This window comes from Podarcis erhardii (assembly GCF_964252035.2).
Source record: "Podarcis erhardii genome assembly, chromosome: 2".
In the NCBI taxonomy this organism is placed as follows: domain Eukaryota; kingdom Metazoa; phylum Chordata; class Lepidosauria; order Squamata; family Lacertidae; genus Podarcis; species Podarcis erhardii.
The window spans coordinates 76,724,671-76,739,269 of record NC_138498.1 but is presented as its reverse complement, the minus strand read 5'-3'; the positions used below and the strand labels follow the sequence as shown (position 1 = coordinate 76,739,269).

General features: G+C 41.1%; 2 protein-coding genes across 2 annotated transcripts in view; both read left to right on the top strand.

Annotated features, from left to right (window-relative positions):
- Window positions 1-14,599, top strand: part of LOC309336386 (inter-alpha-trypsin inhibitor heavy chain H3-like) — a gene marked incomplete at its 5' end in the record, with an annotated part of 66,655 nt that overhangs the window by 20,849 nt on the left and 31,207 nt on the right. The window contains 2 exons of the mRNA XM_081852002.1: window positions 13,318-13,554; window positions 14,539-14,559. Coding sequence (XP_081708128.1) covers window positions 13,318-13,554; window positions 14,539-14,559 — 258 coding nt within the window. The remainder of the gene's footprint in view (window positions 1-13,317; window positions 13,555-14,538; window positions 14,560-14,599) is intronic.
- Window positions 202-7,707, top strand: LOC309334371 (inter-alpha-trypsin inhibitor heavy chain H4-like). Its single transcript, XM_081848578.1, has 7 exons — window positions 202-331; window positions 2,068-2,109; window positions 2,789-2,929; window positions 3,667-3,838; window positions 5,083-5,237; window positions 6,069-6,156; window positions 7,309-7,707. The coding sequence occupies exons 1-7, from the start codon at window positions 217-219 to the stop codon at window positions 7,385-7,387; spliced, it is 792 nt and encodes a 263-aa protein (XP_081704704.1). The 5' UTR covers window positions 202-216; the 3' UTR covers window positions 7,388-7,707.

Here is a 14,599-nt window from a genome sequence, read left to right as displayed (position 1 = left end):
TCCGCCAACAGCAATGTTGAAGTCATATGGGGTTAGAGTGGCTCTGTTTCTCTCTGGAGATGCGGAGCCAGAAGCAGGGTTTCTCTTCGTGAGCCATTGGACACAGCCATGTGAAGCAGGAAACACAATGTGTGCAGGTGGAAAAAGGAGGGGGGGGGACTAGAAGGATTATATTTATGTCAGGGATAGTATGGACACAAATTGTATTAGGGTACAATGTGCTTTGCTTCTGTACTTATACATACTGAAACACTTCCTTCTTTTTCAGCAATACCATCTAGGCGTTACTATGACCGTCCCCAAACCGATTTTTTTATTACTGCTGCGCAAGGTAATGCTCCATCACATTCTTGTATGGTTTAGGCCAGGCATGTCCAAAGTCCGATTCAGGGGCCTAATCCGTCCCACCAGTCGATTTAATCTGGCTCCCATGGCAGTACACCCTAAAGCCTAAAAAAAAGCTCAAGAATCCTTTAAAAATCTCAACAACTGTGGTCGGCCCTCACTCATGTTCACTTCATCAAATCTGGCCCTCTTTGAAAAAAGTTTGGACCCCCCTGCTTTAGGCTTATCTTGCACTCTGTGTTCCTTCTTCTGCAGCCGTTGTAAAACAGTTGGTCCCTGGGAGCCAATGGTGGCATATTATAATGGACGTAAAAAATAAAAGTTTTCTGTTTCCACAGATGGTTGGGCCCGCCTCCTACTTTTAAGTACAGGACTCTCTGTGCCAGTGCTATGGGTTTGGCCACAAGTATGCAGACAGGACAACATTAGTGTTCTTGTAATTTGGTGATTGCAAAGAATTGGCCCTTTCCTCTCAAATCAATGGAGTATACACTCTTAGCACCCTCAATGCACAATATTTAAGAATTAAAGATTATTAGTTTTTTTTGTTTTCTTGGAGTGCTACACTCACCATTTTCCTCTCCCTGCTCCCCACAGGTGGCTATGCGCGGCAGAGGAAAACTACCACTAATTCAATAATCCCTTTTCTCTTTCTTAATCTCATGGTCATGGGTTTGAGCCCTGTGCTGGGCAAAAGATTCCTGCTTTGCAGAGAGTTGGACTAGATGACCCTTGGGGTCCCTTCCAGCTCTTTGATTCTATGATTAATCAGTTTTGTGAGACTCTGGTTTTTGTGTAATTTTCTTAGTCGCAACTTGAGGCAGACATAGCCTTGGGAAGGATTGCAAGTGGGGAGGGTCTTTATATGAGGTCCTGAGGTCCTTGCTCCCAACTAGAGCTTCCAGGTTTTTGTTTTCCCTTCATGGGTAAGGGACTGTGAATAGCTGCTTTATAATTGGCTTAGCATTTTTTCCAGGTGATGAGCATTCATCCTCATTTGTTTGCAGAATGTTTTCAGGGAGGTTATATAATGGCTCTGGTTTATTGAAGATTTACTCTGATTTGTTTGCAGGGAGGTTGTACAGTGCTGCATCAAAAATTTGTTATTTCACAATTTCCAGTGCTTTTTCCTGCCACATTCTTTACTGCAAAAAGTCTCTCTCTGTGTCCAAGAGCATCAAATATGCTTTAGTTGTGCAACCTGAATTTGTCAGTGTGAAATTGCATGACACCCACAAAATGTTAAGTTCAGTGTTCTTGGGAAAGGAGGAATGCTTATTTTTTTCCCCTTGAGAATAAATATGCATGAAGCTGCCAATGTTCACTTTCTGAGTGTTTTTGCCTAGCAGAATTTGCCCTGTTTCAGGGACATCAAGTGGCATTTCTCCTAGATGAATCTTTCAGCCAAATGTAGTTGGCAATTGATATACAGTATTTAAAAGCCACTTGGCAGTGTTGTTTGCTGCATAGTGATAGTGATTTAAAAAGTATATTAATGGGAAAAATTAGGGGTAGCAATGTATCCCTATCCCTTAAATGGGACATGTTAAATAAAAAATAAGGGGGGGGGGACAGAACCCCAGTCCATATGACCAGCGATGAGACATGATGGCAATCATAGTCCAAAATCTCTGGAGGACACCAGGTTATGGAAGGTTGATCTAGTACCTATGCAGTATAACAGCAGAAAATTAACAATTTATATTTTTTTGGGTTATTTAGATTATGCGGATTATTCATACAGATTGCTGGGGAGTCACCCTGGTGAGTAATTCACACTTTATTCTCTATTAATATATTTTCCCCTCCATGAGGTGTTTCTGATATGGATACATGTATTTGGAATCCCATTGGTAAGGTGGAGGGGAGCAACATTCAAGACTAAGTGGGGAAATGTTTGGTGAGGAACAGGTTAAGCAGCACCCAGGCCACTCCTCAGAACAAATTCAATCCCCCAACATCCCAGGTGGGACATGAAAGGACTTCTGCCTGGAACCCTGGAGAACATCTGCAGTCAGTGTAGACAGTCCTGAGACAGATAGATCAATGGTCTGACTCAGTATAAAGCAGCTCCTCTCTTCCTAAATTCGCAGCCTTCTGAGGTTGCTGTTCTTTTTTATATCAAAAAAACCCCACAGACAACCTTTTCAGGTTTGTTAAGTGTGTGTGTGTAATATGTAGCATGTGTGATTTGGGAATTGAGAAAACTCAAGGTGTCACCTTCCTTAGTGCTTGTCCTGCCTCTATCGTTTAATTTTAAGTCCACTGTACGAGGGCTTTGTCATATATGAGCAGGATGACTTTGGGCCACCAGCCACCATTTGGAATCAATATGGAAGACCCAAATATAGCTTTGACATGACTTCACTGAAGGTTTGGCAAGGCAGGTCCAAACTCACAAATTGCACTATTAAAAATGACAATATTTTTTGGTTTCTACTAGGCAACGTTCAGTCTCTCCCAGACACTGTTAATGAGTATCCAAGTTTCATTCTTCAACTGGCTCATGAAAAAAATCCCATTTGTTTAAATATCAATGGACAGTTGCAAACACCCATAACCCTGCTAACTGATACAGACAAAGGTAAGGCTTCTAATGTAAGCTGCTGTCAACTCCCCAACTTTCATGTCAAGCATTTTGGTTGTTTCCAGAAATCTGTGTGAGTGCATTTTATTTGACAATGAAATATATTAAAACCGCTGACCTGGAAAATCTCAACACTATTGGTCTTGTGGAGCTAGACCTTACACTGAAAAATGTTGTGACATGGTTTTCTGTTGCTAATATCATGCATTGGTCAGAATACGTGGTTTTACATGTCTCATTCCAGTTGTTCAAAGTGTTTCACATATTTATTGTAGAAATCCTTCCTGCAACATTGAATCACATGTCTCACTTTTTAATATTGTTATTTATTGTTATTATTTCATGGTCCATAGGCTAACATAGTACTTAATCAGTACTATTTGTTTTAAAGGTTGAGGGTCCAATTTCAGAGTTTACTTCTTTTATACCTGCCTGTATCTTCTCTCTATCTGTCATCGCATGTCTTACTTTGGTAAGTTATGTACATTTGTCAATACTAACCAACAAATACAAGCTAGTTGCGTCATCTGGTTCTAGCTGTAGCTCTTGCAATTCTGGCCAATTGTGTGATTTCAGGAGGCATTCAAAAAAGGTGACAACAAGTGGTGGCAACACATGGAATTTGTTGCTCTTGAGCTTATATCAGTTTTATTTATATTAAATTGTTGCTTAGTAAACAGCAATATGTTTCTTGTATATGATCCTCATATTTATTTTGACTATTATATTTCCAGGGATCCAAGTGACTGGTAAGCTTGGAGAAAACAGAAAGTTTGTGGAGTTCAATGTAATCTATCAGACACCCAATGTGCAAATCAACGTGTCAATGGGAGAAATTATACTGAATGATCAGGGCAATGTGAGCTCTTTCCCATGGACAAAGGCTGCATCTTTAACAACTAGAGGGTAAAATTTAATATTTTCAGTTTCTTTTCAGTGTTGGTTGGTCTGACTTTAAGGCTATACTTAATGCTACTTTTACATTCTTGAACTCCTAAACTTACATAATTTTTCAAAGCACAAGCCTTTGTTGTTCATGCATCCAAATAACAGCTTTCATGTGAAATTCAGTGGAATCCCTCATTTGGGGACTTTAAAAAATATTGGTTTTCTCTTTGAACAAAGCATTTTAATTTCCTACGAATTGAGGTAGATGCTTCATAATATATGTTAGCTTAGACTGGCGATTAGCAGTTAATTGGCCAGAAAATAATGAAATTGACTCAGTAGCTCAAGCTGAAATGTTTCAGTGAATTGTGCCCACTGAGCTTTGTTCTGATTTATTTTTTGGCTTGGATGTCACAGCAGCTTTTGATACAACTGGCAGTGGTGCCGTTTTGGACAGCCTTACTGGAGGGGGTGTTGGGGGCATAGAGTCACAGTGACACCGATCATGAGATTATATCTTGCCCCCATACTTTTTAACACCAATGTGAAACAACTGAAGCTAATCTTAGGAAGACAGTGGAACCCTGAATTGGTGTCTGGAGAGTGTCCTAATCAAAATCAAATGATTTCAATTTCAGGAGCTGATTTTACCTTTAAATGTAAAGCCCTAAATAGTTTAGGGTCAAGTTATTTGCAGGAACCCTACAAACCTGCTAAAGCATGATGGTAGCCACCTGAGACAGAATCTTTTCAGTAGTGGCCCCACATCAATGGAATTTCCTCCTCAAAGATCTTTGTAAGACACCTTTTTTGGTTGTTTTTACATGGTCTCTTAATATATTTTTTTTAGTTTTCTAAGCTTTCCCTAATGATGACTTTGTCTTTCAATGTTTAAGCCTCTCACTCTAATACAGGCTTATATTGCTTTTTCCTTGGTGTTCATTTTCTATTCTGATTGTAATATTTTTTACCTGTTGCTGGTAACTATTGTGTCATAAGAGGAGTGTAAATATTTAAAAAAAATAAGGAGTGCAACAAGAACCAAATGCAGAAATACCTATTAAATTATGCCACCTTGAAATTGGGATTGCAGATCAAGAGGTAATTCAGGGAATATTGAATTGTTACAATACATATAGTGCCACAACTCTACAAACATTTGGTATTCTATAGTAATAATGTATATATTTCTATATATTAATATTTATTCATTTATTTCAACATCTATATATTTAGAAATAACAGCATCACTTCCTTCCTAGGTTGAGCTTTCTTATTGAAAAGGAAAGGAGTCTTTCACTATCAGGACCAGACGGTATCACAATACAAGTTTACTATATGAAGAACCCTCTTAATTTCCTTGGCTTGCACTTCAACAATAGTGAACTTTTTTCTAACAACATTGCTGGACTTTTTGGTATGTATTCAGATTTTGCAATGAAGTAGCAATCCTCATGCTATTTACCAGTAAGCTTGGTTTTGATGTAGCACTATAACTTAATATTGTATATCCTTGGAACAACTCTGAAAGGAAATGAGCATGAATGTCTCTACGTTTCAGATGAAGTGGGGATGAGAAGGGGAGCCCTAGTTTAGTGGCTTTCCTAAGTCACCTAGTCAGTTCATGACACCTTAAGTTATGTTTAACTGGCAACTGTTTAGTTCACAGCTCAATCTCTCCGTCACTACACCAATCCTTGTGAGAATTGGGGTGGTGGTGCTGACATGATTGTCAGGAGAGCCACCGAAGATCTTCCTCAGTTTCCAGGCCCAACCTGATGTTCTTACTCCTATCTTTGGAGAGGGAACCCATGTCAGGCTCTTGGCCATGGCTGCCTCCTCCTTGGGGCTCACCGCTCCTCATGTACAAGGCAGCTCCACCTCAGAAAAGTGGACAAGTGTTGAATAAATGTCTAGAGAAAACTTGGAGAAACACTGAGCTTGTTGTTTTATGAGTAAAACTACCTTCTCATGTTTAATTATTGATTATTATTCATAGTAGGCGCAAGTGTACTGCAGTCTATCCATTTTGTTTGCTATAGGCCTGTCAAAGGCCATAGTGAGCTGCCCCCCCCCAAAAAAATACTTCCATCAAGATAAATACTAGACTAGACAGTAGTCAAATGTATCCTAAAATCAAGCAGGAATTAGCCTTTATTGGAAGGGGGGTGAGACACGTATTGCAGCTGCTCCAGCATAGCTTTGAGAACTGCAGTTATTTTCCTGTGTTTTTCTTTGTGCTTCCCAGGTCAGTTTTACTCTAATAAACGTCTTCAAAGACACAGCAATAGAAAGAAGATGTTGACTGTACGAGGACAATCGTATAGTTTCACAAGGTAAAAGCCACAGAAAAACACTTGTTGTAGACTATATAAATGTATGTGTGTGTGTGTATGAGAAACTTGTTAAGATATCCGTACTTTGTCTTCTTTTCTCTAGCTAAAAATGCCCAGGTCCCCTGAACTTCTCTTTCACCACATACCTTACACTGCTCTGCAATTTGGGAGGGGGCGGTATTTTACATGAAGAATGTTGAAAGTGATAATAAAATATAGAAAATTGGAAGTGTTGTTCTGCAAATGCAGCTCAAAACAGTGTTATGAATTTTCATATCGGCAAAGTATTTGTGGCCCTTTAGGAACCTCAAGGAACAACCCACACTTTTTCTATGCACATAAAAATATATATTTTATGCTTGAAATGCAACTTTCCCCCAACTCAAAAATTTTGAGTCATCCCCATGCCTTTCAGGTCTTCAGCACATTCATTAACCTCTCCCTTGTTACTAGCTTTCCTCGGCCAGTTCCCCCAGTCTTTGCCAACAAAAAAAAGTTACCCTTTGTGAAGGAGCGGGGGGTTAACATCAATGGGGAGGGCTTCTTGAGTCCTTGGACCCAATGTCATGTCAACCCTTACCCTTCCTGCTACTGTCAAGAAAGATTTGGCCTGGTTTTATCCCATTACCATTGTGCAGTCTTGTTGTTTTGCTGCTCTCATGGGTCACATAATGCGCCTGCCTGGGCAAATGAATTTTGCTATACAGTTCTCCAACCAACCAATGTTTACAAAAATACATATATTAGGGGGAAATGTGCATACAAATGTTAGTGAAAACGACATACGGCATGCATTATATTAGAGGAAATTGCTTTCAAAAATGCGTTCATTAGTAAAAAAACACATCCCAAAATGTGTTTATTAGGAGAAATTTGCATTGAATGTTGATGAATCTTCATGAGGATTTTTCGTTTTTGTGAATTGCTGCATAAATGTGGAAGGCTGAATTTAAGATGGGAAAAATTTAAGATCCTTTCATCCCATTTGCAAAGGAAAGGGGTTTGCTAGCAAAAATCAGGGGAATGGCTATAAATGCAGTCATGTTAAAACAAAAATCTTTTGCAGGGGGATAACTGAGAAGCCCATGTGACTTTCAAGGGGGCTTTTACTTTCAATGGGCACTTATTGTTCTTTTCTCTTTCATTTTTAAGGCAAAACAAGAAAGATTACAGGATTAAACAGGGAGCCAATGTCAATTTTACCTGCTGGTCACTGGATATAACTCCTTGAAGAACAGCATTTAAAGCAGTAAAAATGTCCATCTTTTGTATTAAGTGTAACTATTACATTTCATTTCAGTGATAACTATTAAAATTGTAAATGTTTAATGCAGAATTTTAAGTGTGGAGTCATTAAATCTAATCATCTAATTGGACAAATTTCAGGGCAGGCTTTTGTTTTGTTTTTTGCTAATTTGGCAACACAGACAAGGAACAAAAAATTATCATTTATGGTTACTAAAAGGGAGGGAACCAGTTTGACAAAGACACTGTGTGGGGTGGGGTTGTACATGATCTATAATACAGTTACTAAAAATATTCTGAAATCTACTTCTGTTGAGGCTCTTGTTTTCACCTTTATTTCACACAAAAAACACCATCTCCTAAGGAAGAAAGTGCTGTAGAAAGTCCCCTTCACTTAATGTGCTATTATATCATGTATTAAATACAGTTATGGTGGTACAGAGATTCTAGATGGATTTTGGAACAAACAAATCACAGTGTAAACACCTGCCATGTATATATGATTAATGCTATTTTTAAACAACATTTCAAGAATCCTTAGGTTTCCAGCAGGAGGGTCACCTGCTACCACTGGGGGAAATGGGCTTTTTCACTAGCATGGGCCATGCTATCCTGATGATGCCATGTCCTATCAACTCCCATACCACCAGTGTAACATGAGAAGGGGACTAGAGACAGTCCCAGGAAATCCTGTATTCCTATTCCATTATGAGGGGTTAAACATTGCTCCATTAACTCAAATACACTCACTGTCCAATTTGTGATTAGGGTGCCTAGCTCACTTCAATAACAGTATTGCAACATTCCTCTCAGAAATGCCCCAACAGTCTTTCTAAGTTCCAGTTTCATGCACCCTGTATTTAAAGAGGATAAGAAACAGTTGACTTAAACTTCATTTTTACCATACCATTTCACCCCAAAGGGCCTTCAAATTCACATTACCAGTATTGTCCATTCATTTCCAAAAGTATAGACTTAGAAATATGGAAATCTGTTTTTTAGATTAGGTCATAATAATATTCATCCATCTAGTTCTGTAATGGCTACTCCAGCTAGCAATGTCTTTCCAGGGTCTCTGGAAGAAGGTCTGATCCATTTAGTTGCAGGTATCAGAGATTGGACTTGGGACATTCTACAAAGCAGGCCCTCTGCCACCAAGCTACAGTCATTCATGAGTGCCAAAGGAGCCATTAAATCAACATTTAAGAAAGACTTTGCCCTAATCCATTGGAACAGCTTCAAAGCATTAGGCTTGCAAAACTACATATACAAAAGAGCCGTCCTCATCCAAGACTGTACTCACATAGAGTTCCAAACAATCCCCACACAGCTCCTCTTCCGAAGCACACTTCTGATCAATGGTATTTCTGAAAAGCTATTGTAGCACCCTGCTTGTGGTTAACGCTTAGCTGGAATGAAATATTCAACGCAGCAATAGAGAAATTAAAATAATAATTTATTTGTCAGACAAATAAATGATAGGCACAGTGGTATATGGTTACCAAGGCTCTGCCCCCTCCAGCCCTGATGGCCAGCACTTATATTTCCTCAACCCAGCCCCCTTGCTCCTCCTTTGGCTGCCTCTGTCCAATCAGCCTGGTTGAAATTCCTATGGGCTGTTTGCTAGAACCAATCATAAAAGATACACCCATTTCCTATTACCTTTTATGGGAGATAAAGAGCTATATTTCCTTCTATCCATAAATGGCAGACAAGTAGCCATATATCTTACATTTGCCTTGACAAGGCACCTTAATTACCAGATCACCTTTTGCCCCTGTTGCCCCTGCATTCCAAAACAAATGGCTAAAACAAATGGCTCGTGGTATTAAATTCTATCTAAACAGAGATCTTGGGTTCACATTCTTGCACACTATCAATGAAATAAGAATCTAACATTTCTTACTTTGTAAATCCTTCGCCTAATTACATTAAGCCAACAAATTTCATACATAACATAGATAGCTTTTTAGAAGAAAAGGCCTTTGCAAAGTAAAAAGGAACTCAGTAAAAAAACAGCTTTAAAAGAAGCCTCTTCAGGTTACACCCCCCTTTCCCAGCCAGCTGCTTTTCCCATTAGCTCTTCCCCAAAATTTATTGCCTTAAACCTTAGGAAAATATGGCTAGAGTCTGATGGGAGGCACATGGTATTATTTTCTGTTAAACAATAAATCTTACTATTTACCAACTCTTAATTAGTGTTTTTGCAGCTTGATTGTATTCTGTAATATGTAGGGTCAGTGTAACATTTGCTTCCAGCCTGTAATTCCCTTTTACGACTTTGAGAAACTTGTCTCCTGCTACTGCTATAAATCAGGGGGGGCCTTGTTCAGAAGATAAACAACTGCCAAAGTACTTAGCCAGCTGGTTTCTGCCTGGCATGAAACATTTGCAAATATATCTTTAAGCTCATTTTAAAATACAGGCCTTGATCAGATGCCTCACTATACATGAAGACCTTTGTGCTTCTCTTAAAGGAACATTGAGGAGGTCAAATGTCTGTTTAGCTAAAGCCAATAGATAATCCAAATGTAGTACATTTGCAAGATGTTTGCCTGCCAAATGTGTATGCTGTTCTGGTCATTTCACCTCAAAGCAGTTGGAAAAGGTTCAGAAAAGGGCAACCAAAAAGATTGTGGGGATGGAGTGAGTCCCCTATGGAGAAAGTTTGCAACATTTGGGACTTACTTGATTATAGAAAGGGTAAGAGGTGACATGGCAGACCTTTATATAATTATGCATGGCCTGGAGAAAGTGGCTAGAGAAGTTTTTCTCCCTCATAACACTAAACCTTGTGGGTATCCAATGAAGCAGAACGTTTAAAGCTTCAGGACAGATATTTTTAAAAGTACTTCTTCATGCAGCTCAAAGTCATGTGGAACTCACTCCCACAAGAGGCAGTGATGGCCATAAACTTGGATGGACACAGGCAGCTTTCCGGGTCATGTGGCCAGCATGACTAAACCGCTTCTGGTGCAACGGAACACCGAGACAGAAGCCAGACCGCACAGAAATGCAGTTTACTTTTCCGCCACAGCAGTAACTATTTATCTACTTGCACTGGCATGCTTTCAAACTGCTAGGTTGGCAGCAGCAGAGACATCACAAGGTGGGCGCGGTGTGCCCCGGGTGCCACCTCTGAGGGGGATGACAAAATGCTGTGCGGCAGTCAACAGTTGTGAGAGTCCGCCCAGCGGCTCTCCCTCAGGTGTATGGCGGCCAGCAGGCTCCTCGCCACAAGGCACGCAATGTCCCCCCTCCCCAAAAAAAGGTTGGTTCTGTAAAAGCTCAACAACTTTACTCCCCCCCCCATGAAATAAAGTCAACCCATTGTTGCAGGCAAATAATAATAATAATTCAATGTGTGTGTGGGGGGGGTTGACAATAAATTTTCCACACTGGGTACCACCTGACCTTGCTCTGCTACTCGGCAGGATCTGGGACCGAGCAATGGGAGCTCACCCTGTCGCAGGGATTTGAACCACCAACCTTCTGATCAGCAAGCCCAAGAGGCTCAGTGGTTTAGACCACAGCGCCACTCAAGCCTCCCAGGAAGGATAAAGCAATAAATGGCTACTAGCCAAAATGGTTATGTTTCCCCTCCTGGCTTTTCTTTTTCTTCTCTCTAGCAATCTTGTGTTCTTTATCACACAAACACAAACTTCTTCCCCATTGTCCATAGACCTTTTAAAAGCTGTCCATAGAAATCAAGGGACAAATCTAAAATTTCTCTTCATTTGTGACTTGGCAACAAATTCCCCCCACCCCCCAAAAAAACACCCCACAATGGCAGCAAAGAGAGGGACCTCTGCTCTTCCTAGGTTCCACTGGTTTATTTAAAGAACAAAACTGGGGGGCAATGTGGGGGGAGTTTCTGAAAAGCAGAACCTATTTGAATGCAAGTCAGTGGAGTATGAGACCTTCTGATACTAGTGAGGGTGGGAAATCTAAGCTAGTCTCAGCCGCCCCTCTGACCTGTCATATTCAGAGTGGTTGCAGAGCTGCTGTAAGTCTCTCTCTCTCTCTCTCTCTCTCTCTCTCTCTCTCTCTCTCTCTCTCTCCTCCTTCCCAAGTTGTAATAAACGTAAACCAGTGAACCACATTACAGTATTCATGAATGTCACAATCCAATGCCGACATGTAACATGGAGGTAACAGCACTAGAATACAGGGTTGTTATAAACTACTCTCTCAGCCTGACCCCTCAACCTACAGTATTCAGCAAGAACTACACTGCAAGGCTGTCATAAGCCACTCCAACCTGCAATATGAGGCCAGAGCTCCTTTCCAACCTGAAGTCTGCAGTATGCAGATGATATGCCCAGAAAATATAGCAACCTTGCTGTGAAGGTATGTGACAGTTAGCTGTGAAGATATGTGACAGTTTTTAAATGTTTTTGATGTTCTTATTTAGGCATTTACTGAATTCCATTTATGAATTGCTTCCTATGAAACACTGCAAAGTGATTAAGAATAATAACATCCAAAATGAAAACAATTTCATATATTAAACCATCCAAATTCCATGCAGTTACTGGGATAAAAATCCCCAGTTGAAAAAGTTATTGGGAAAATTGTTAGGGGGGGGGGGAAGGTCTTCAATAGGCACTGAAAAGACGATGGAGATGTTTAGATGTCCTTAATGTTTAACAATATTTTATTTTAACTGCATCAGAACAGACATGAGTCTGAGCGATCTGGACAGAGTATGGCAGTATTCCTGCATTTGAGGAATTTCTCGCTCTTTTTTCGTGAAGAAACTAGAATGCCAGGATCAGATTGTTTTTCTTTCTCCACTCCAAGACCTGAAGGCAGGGGCATATCGTGGGGTGCTGTCAGGGCAATCGCCCCAAGCACATGTTTTGGGGGCGCTGCTCACACCGCCCTCACTGAGTCTCTCCTGCGCCACCTTGCAAGGATCACAAAGTGGCTCAGGGAGGCCGGAGTGACGACGCCATGCGCACTTCAATCCCAGCTCCTCAAGGGTGAGGCTAGGTTCAAAGGGCATCTAGAAATGCTTTCAGCAATTGCCACCAGCTGCATAGAGAGCAGACCGCTAACCATACTTTTATCCAAACATCCTGCAGGGACCCCAAATGATACGTAACACAAGAGAGGGAGACACATGGGACACCCAATGAAAACACTGGTGAACTCACAGTGAGCTGGCTAATGTGACAGACAGGGGCACCCAGGACACAGCCACGTGGCCCTCAGCTCCCTGTGGTAAGATGGCTGCCTACAGAAGGGAACTTCTAGGTGAGATCCCAGGGTAGCTGTTGGAAATGTGTCAAACAGCCTTGTCCAGTGGGCCTGTGGCAAAGAGGGCATCATGTATGCAGCCCAAGTCATCAACCAGTGAGCCCCACTGTCCTCTCCACAGCTCACTCTGCAGCTAGGTTCAACTACCTCCCTCAGCCTGGGAGCAAACAAGAATACCAAAGGTACAGGCACTTGCCTCCCCTTTGGCTTTTCTTCATTTTCCCTGCTTCATTTTTGAAGATGAGGAGGCTGTGGGGTTGAGCTGGAAAGACAGCCAAATTTTGACACGTGTGGGCACAGCCCAAAAATCTGCACTGAAAAGACACCTCAAGATCCTACACTTAAGAAGAAGAAGAAGAGTTTGGATTTGATATCCCACTTTATCACCACCCGAAGGAGTCTCAAAGCGGCTAACAAACTCCTTTCCCTTCCTCCCCCACAACAAACACTCTGTGAGGTGAGTGGGGCTGAGAGACTTCAGAGAAGTGTGACTGGCCCAAGGTCACCCAGCAGCTGCAGGTGGAGGAGCAGAGACGCGAACCCGGTTCCCCAGATTACGAGTCCACCGCTCTTAACCACTACACCACACTGGCACACTTAAATTTTGTCTCAACACCAGCTCAATTTTTTGCCTTTGTCAGCTTCAGGACATGAACCTCTGACCTTGCGATGCTGGAGACCCAGCAATCCTTGACAAAGCCATATATAAATATTTGCGGCTTTGGTTACCTATTAACTTGTTGCAAAATGGATTATAAGGCTGCTCATCCTTCCTGCTTTCTTATTCATTCTTTGACCATGGGGAACCAGCTCCTGTTTTGTACTCTGTTGGCACTGATTCCTGCACTTGGAACATCCGATTTTTTAATCTCTAATATCAGAAACATCAAGGTAAGAATACAAAGAAGCAGTGATTGAAATCATAGGATTGATACAAACAATCCCGTGTTGGCATTGAAATGCCATCGAAAGGCTTCGGGGCAGGGCTCTGCAAGTGTAAATGTAATTCTTCCAGTGCATGAATATCCCTAGGACAAAAACAGAGTGATGTATGGATTATTTCTCATTTCAAAGTAGACTCCTAGATATCCTAGATATTATCTCTTGTACTCAAAGGATCCCTAGATGCCAGGTGTGTCCATTGGCATTATAAGCATCTAAAACTGAAATGCTATACAGTGGTACCTCGGGTTAAGTACTTAATTCATTCCGGAGGTCCGTTCTTAACCTGAAACTGTTCTTAACCTGAAGCACCACTTGAGCTCATGGGGCCTCCTGCTGCTGTCGTGCTGCTGGAGCACGATTTCTGTTCTCATCCTGAAGCAAAGTTCTTAACCCGAGGTAATATTTCTGGGTTAGCGGAGTCTGTAACCTGAAGCGTATGTAACCTGAAGCGTATGTAACCCGAGGTACCACTGTACACACTTCTGTGCGAGTAAGGCCCATTGAATTCCATGGGACTTACCTCTGAGAAGATAGGGTTGCACTGTAGGTTACAATTCAGATAATGGGTAAGTCAGATCAGTAGAGGCCCCGCTGCTAGTCTTGTAATGCCCATGTTCCATCTTGAGTGGTGAAAGGTTGGGAGACACTGCTGTCTGAACCCATGCAGACCTGTTTCCAGTAAGGTTAAATGATACTGAGCTAAATGGACCAATGGTCTGGCTTGGTATAAGACAGCTTCCTATTTTCCCCATCTCTTCTGCACCTAGTCTCCAGAATGATCAGAACGAACCCTCAGAATATAGTGGACAAATGCTTGGAGTCAGTGATGGGCTTGATGAGGGCTAATAAACTGAAATGCACCTATTAGTGTGAGCATTTCCAAATGAATATGGTAATAATGAAACCTATTATTTTGTTTTTTCTTTACAGAAAAGAAATGTTGCAAATACTGTAAGTACTTGTCTTATTTTTAAACTTAGGTTGTTCTTGG

Excerpts from the sequence above, each read along its gene's own strand:
- LOC309334371 (XM_081848578.1), top strand. The coding sequence starts at position 217 with ATGTGCTTTGCTTCTGTACTTATACATACTGAAACACTTCCTTCTTTT. Across the intron at positions 3,839-5,082 it reads GCATCTTTAACAACTAGAGG|GTTGAGCTTTCTTATTGAAA; the intron begins GTAAAATTTAAT and ends CTTCCTTCCTAG. Across the intron at positions 6,157-7,308 it reads CAATCGTATAGTTTCACAAG|GCAAAACAAGAAAGATTACA; the intron begins GTAAAAGCCACA and ends TTCATTTTTAAG.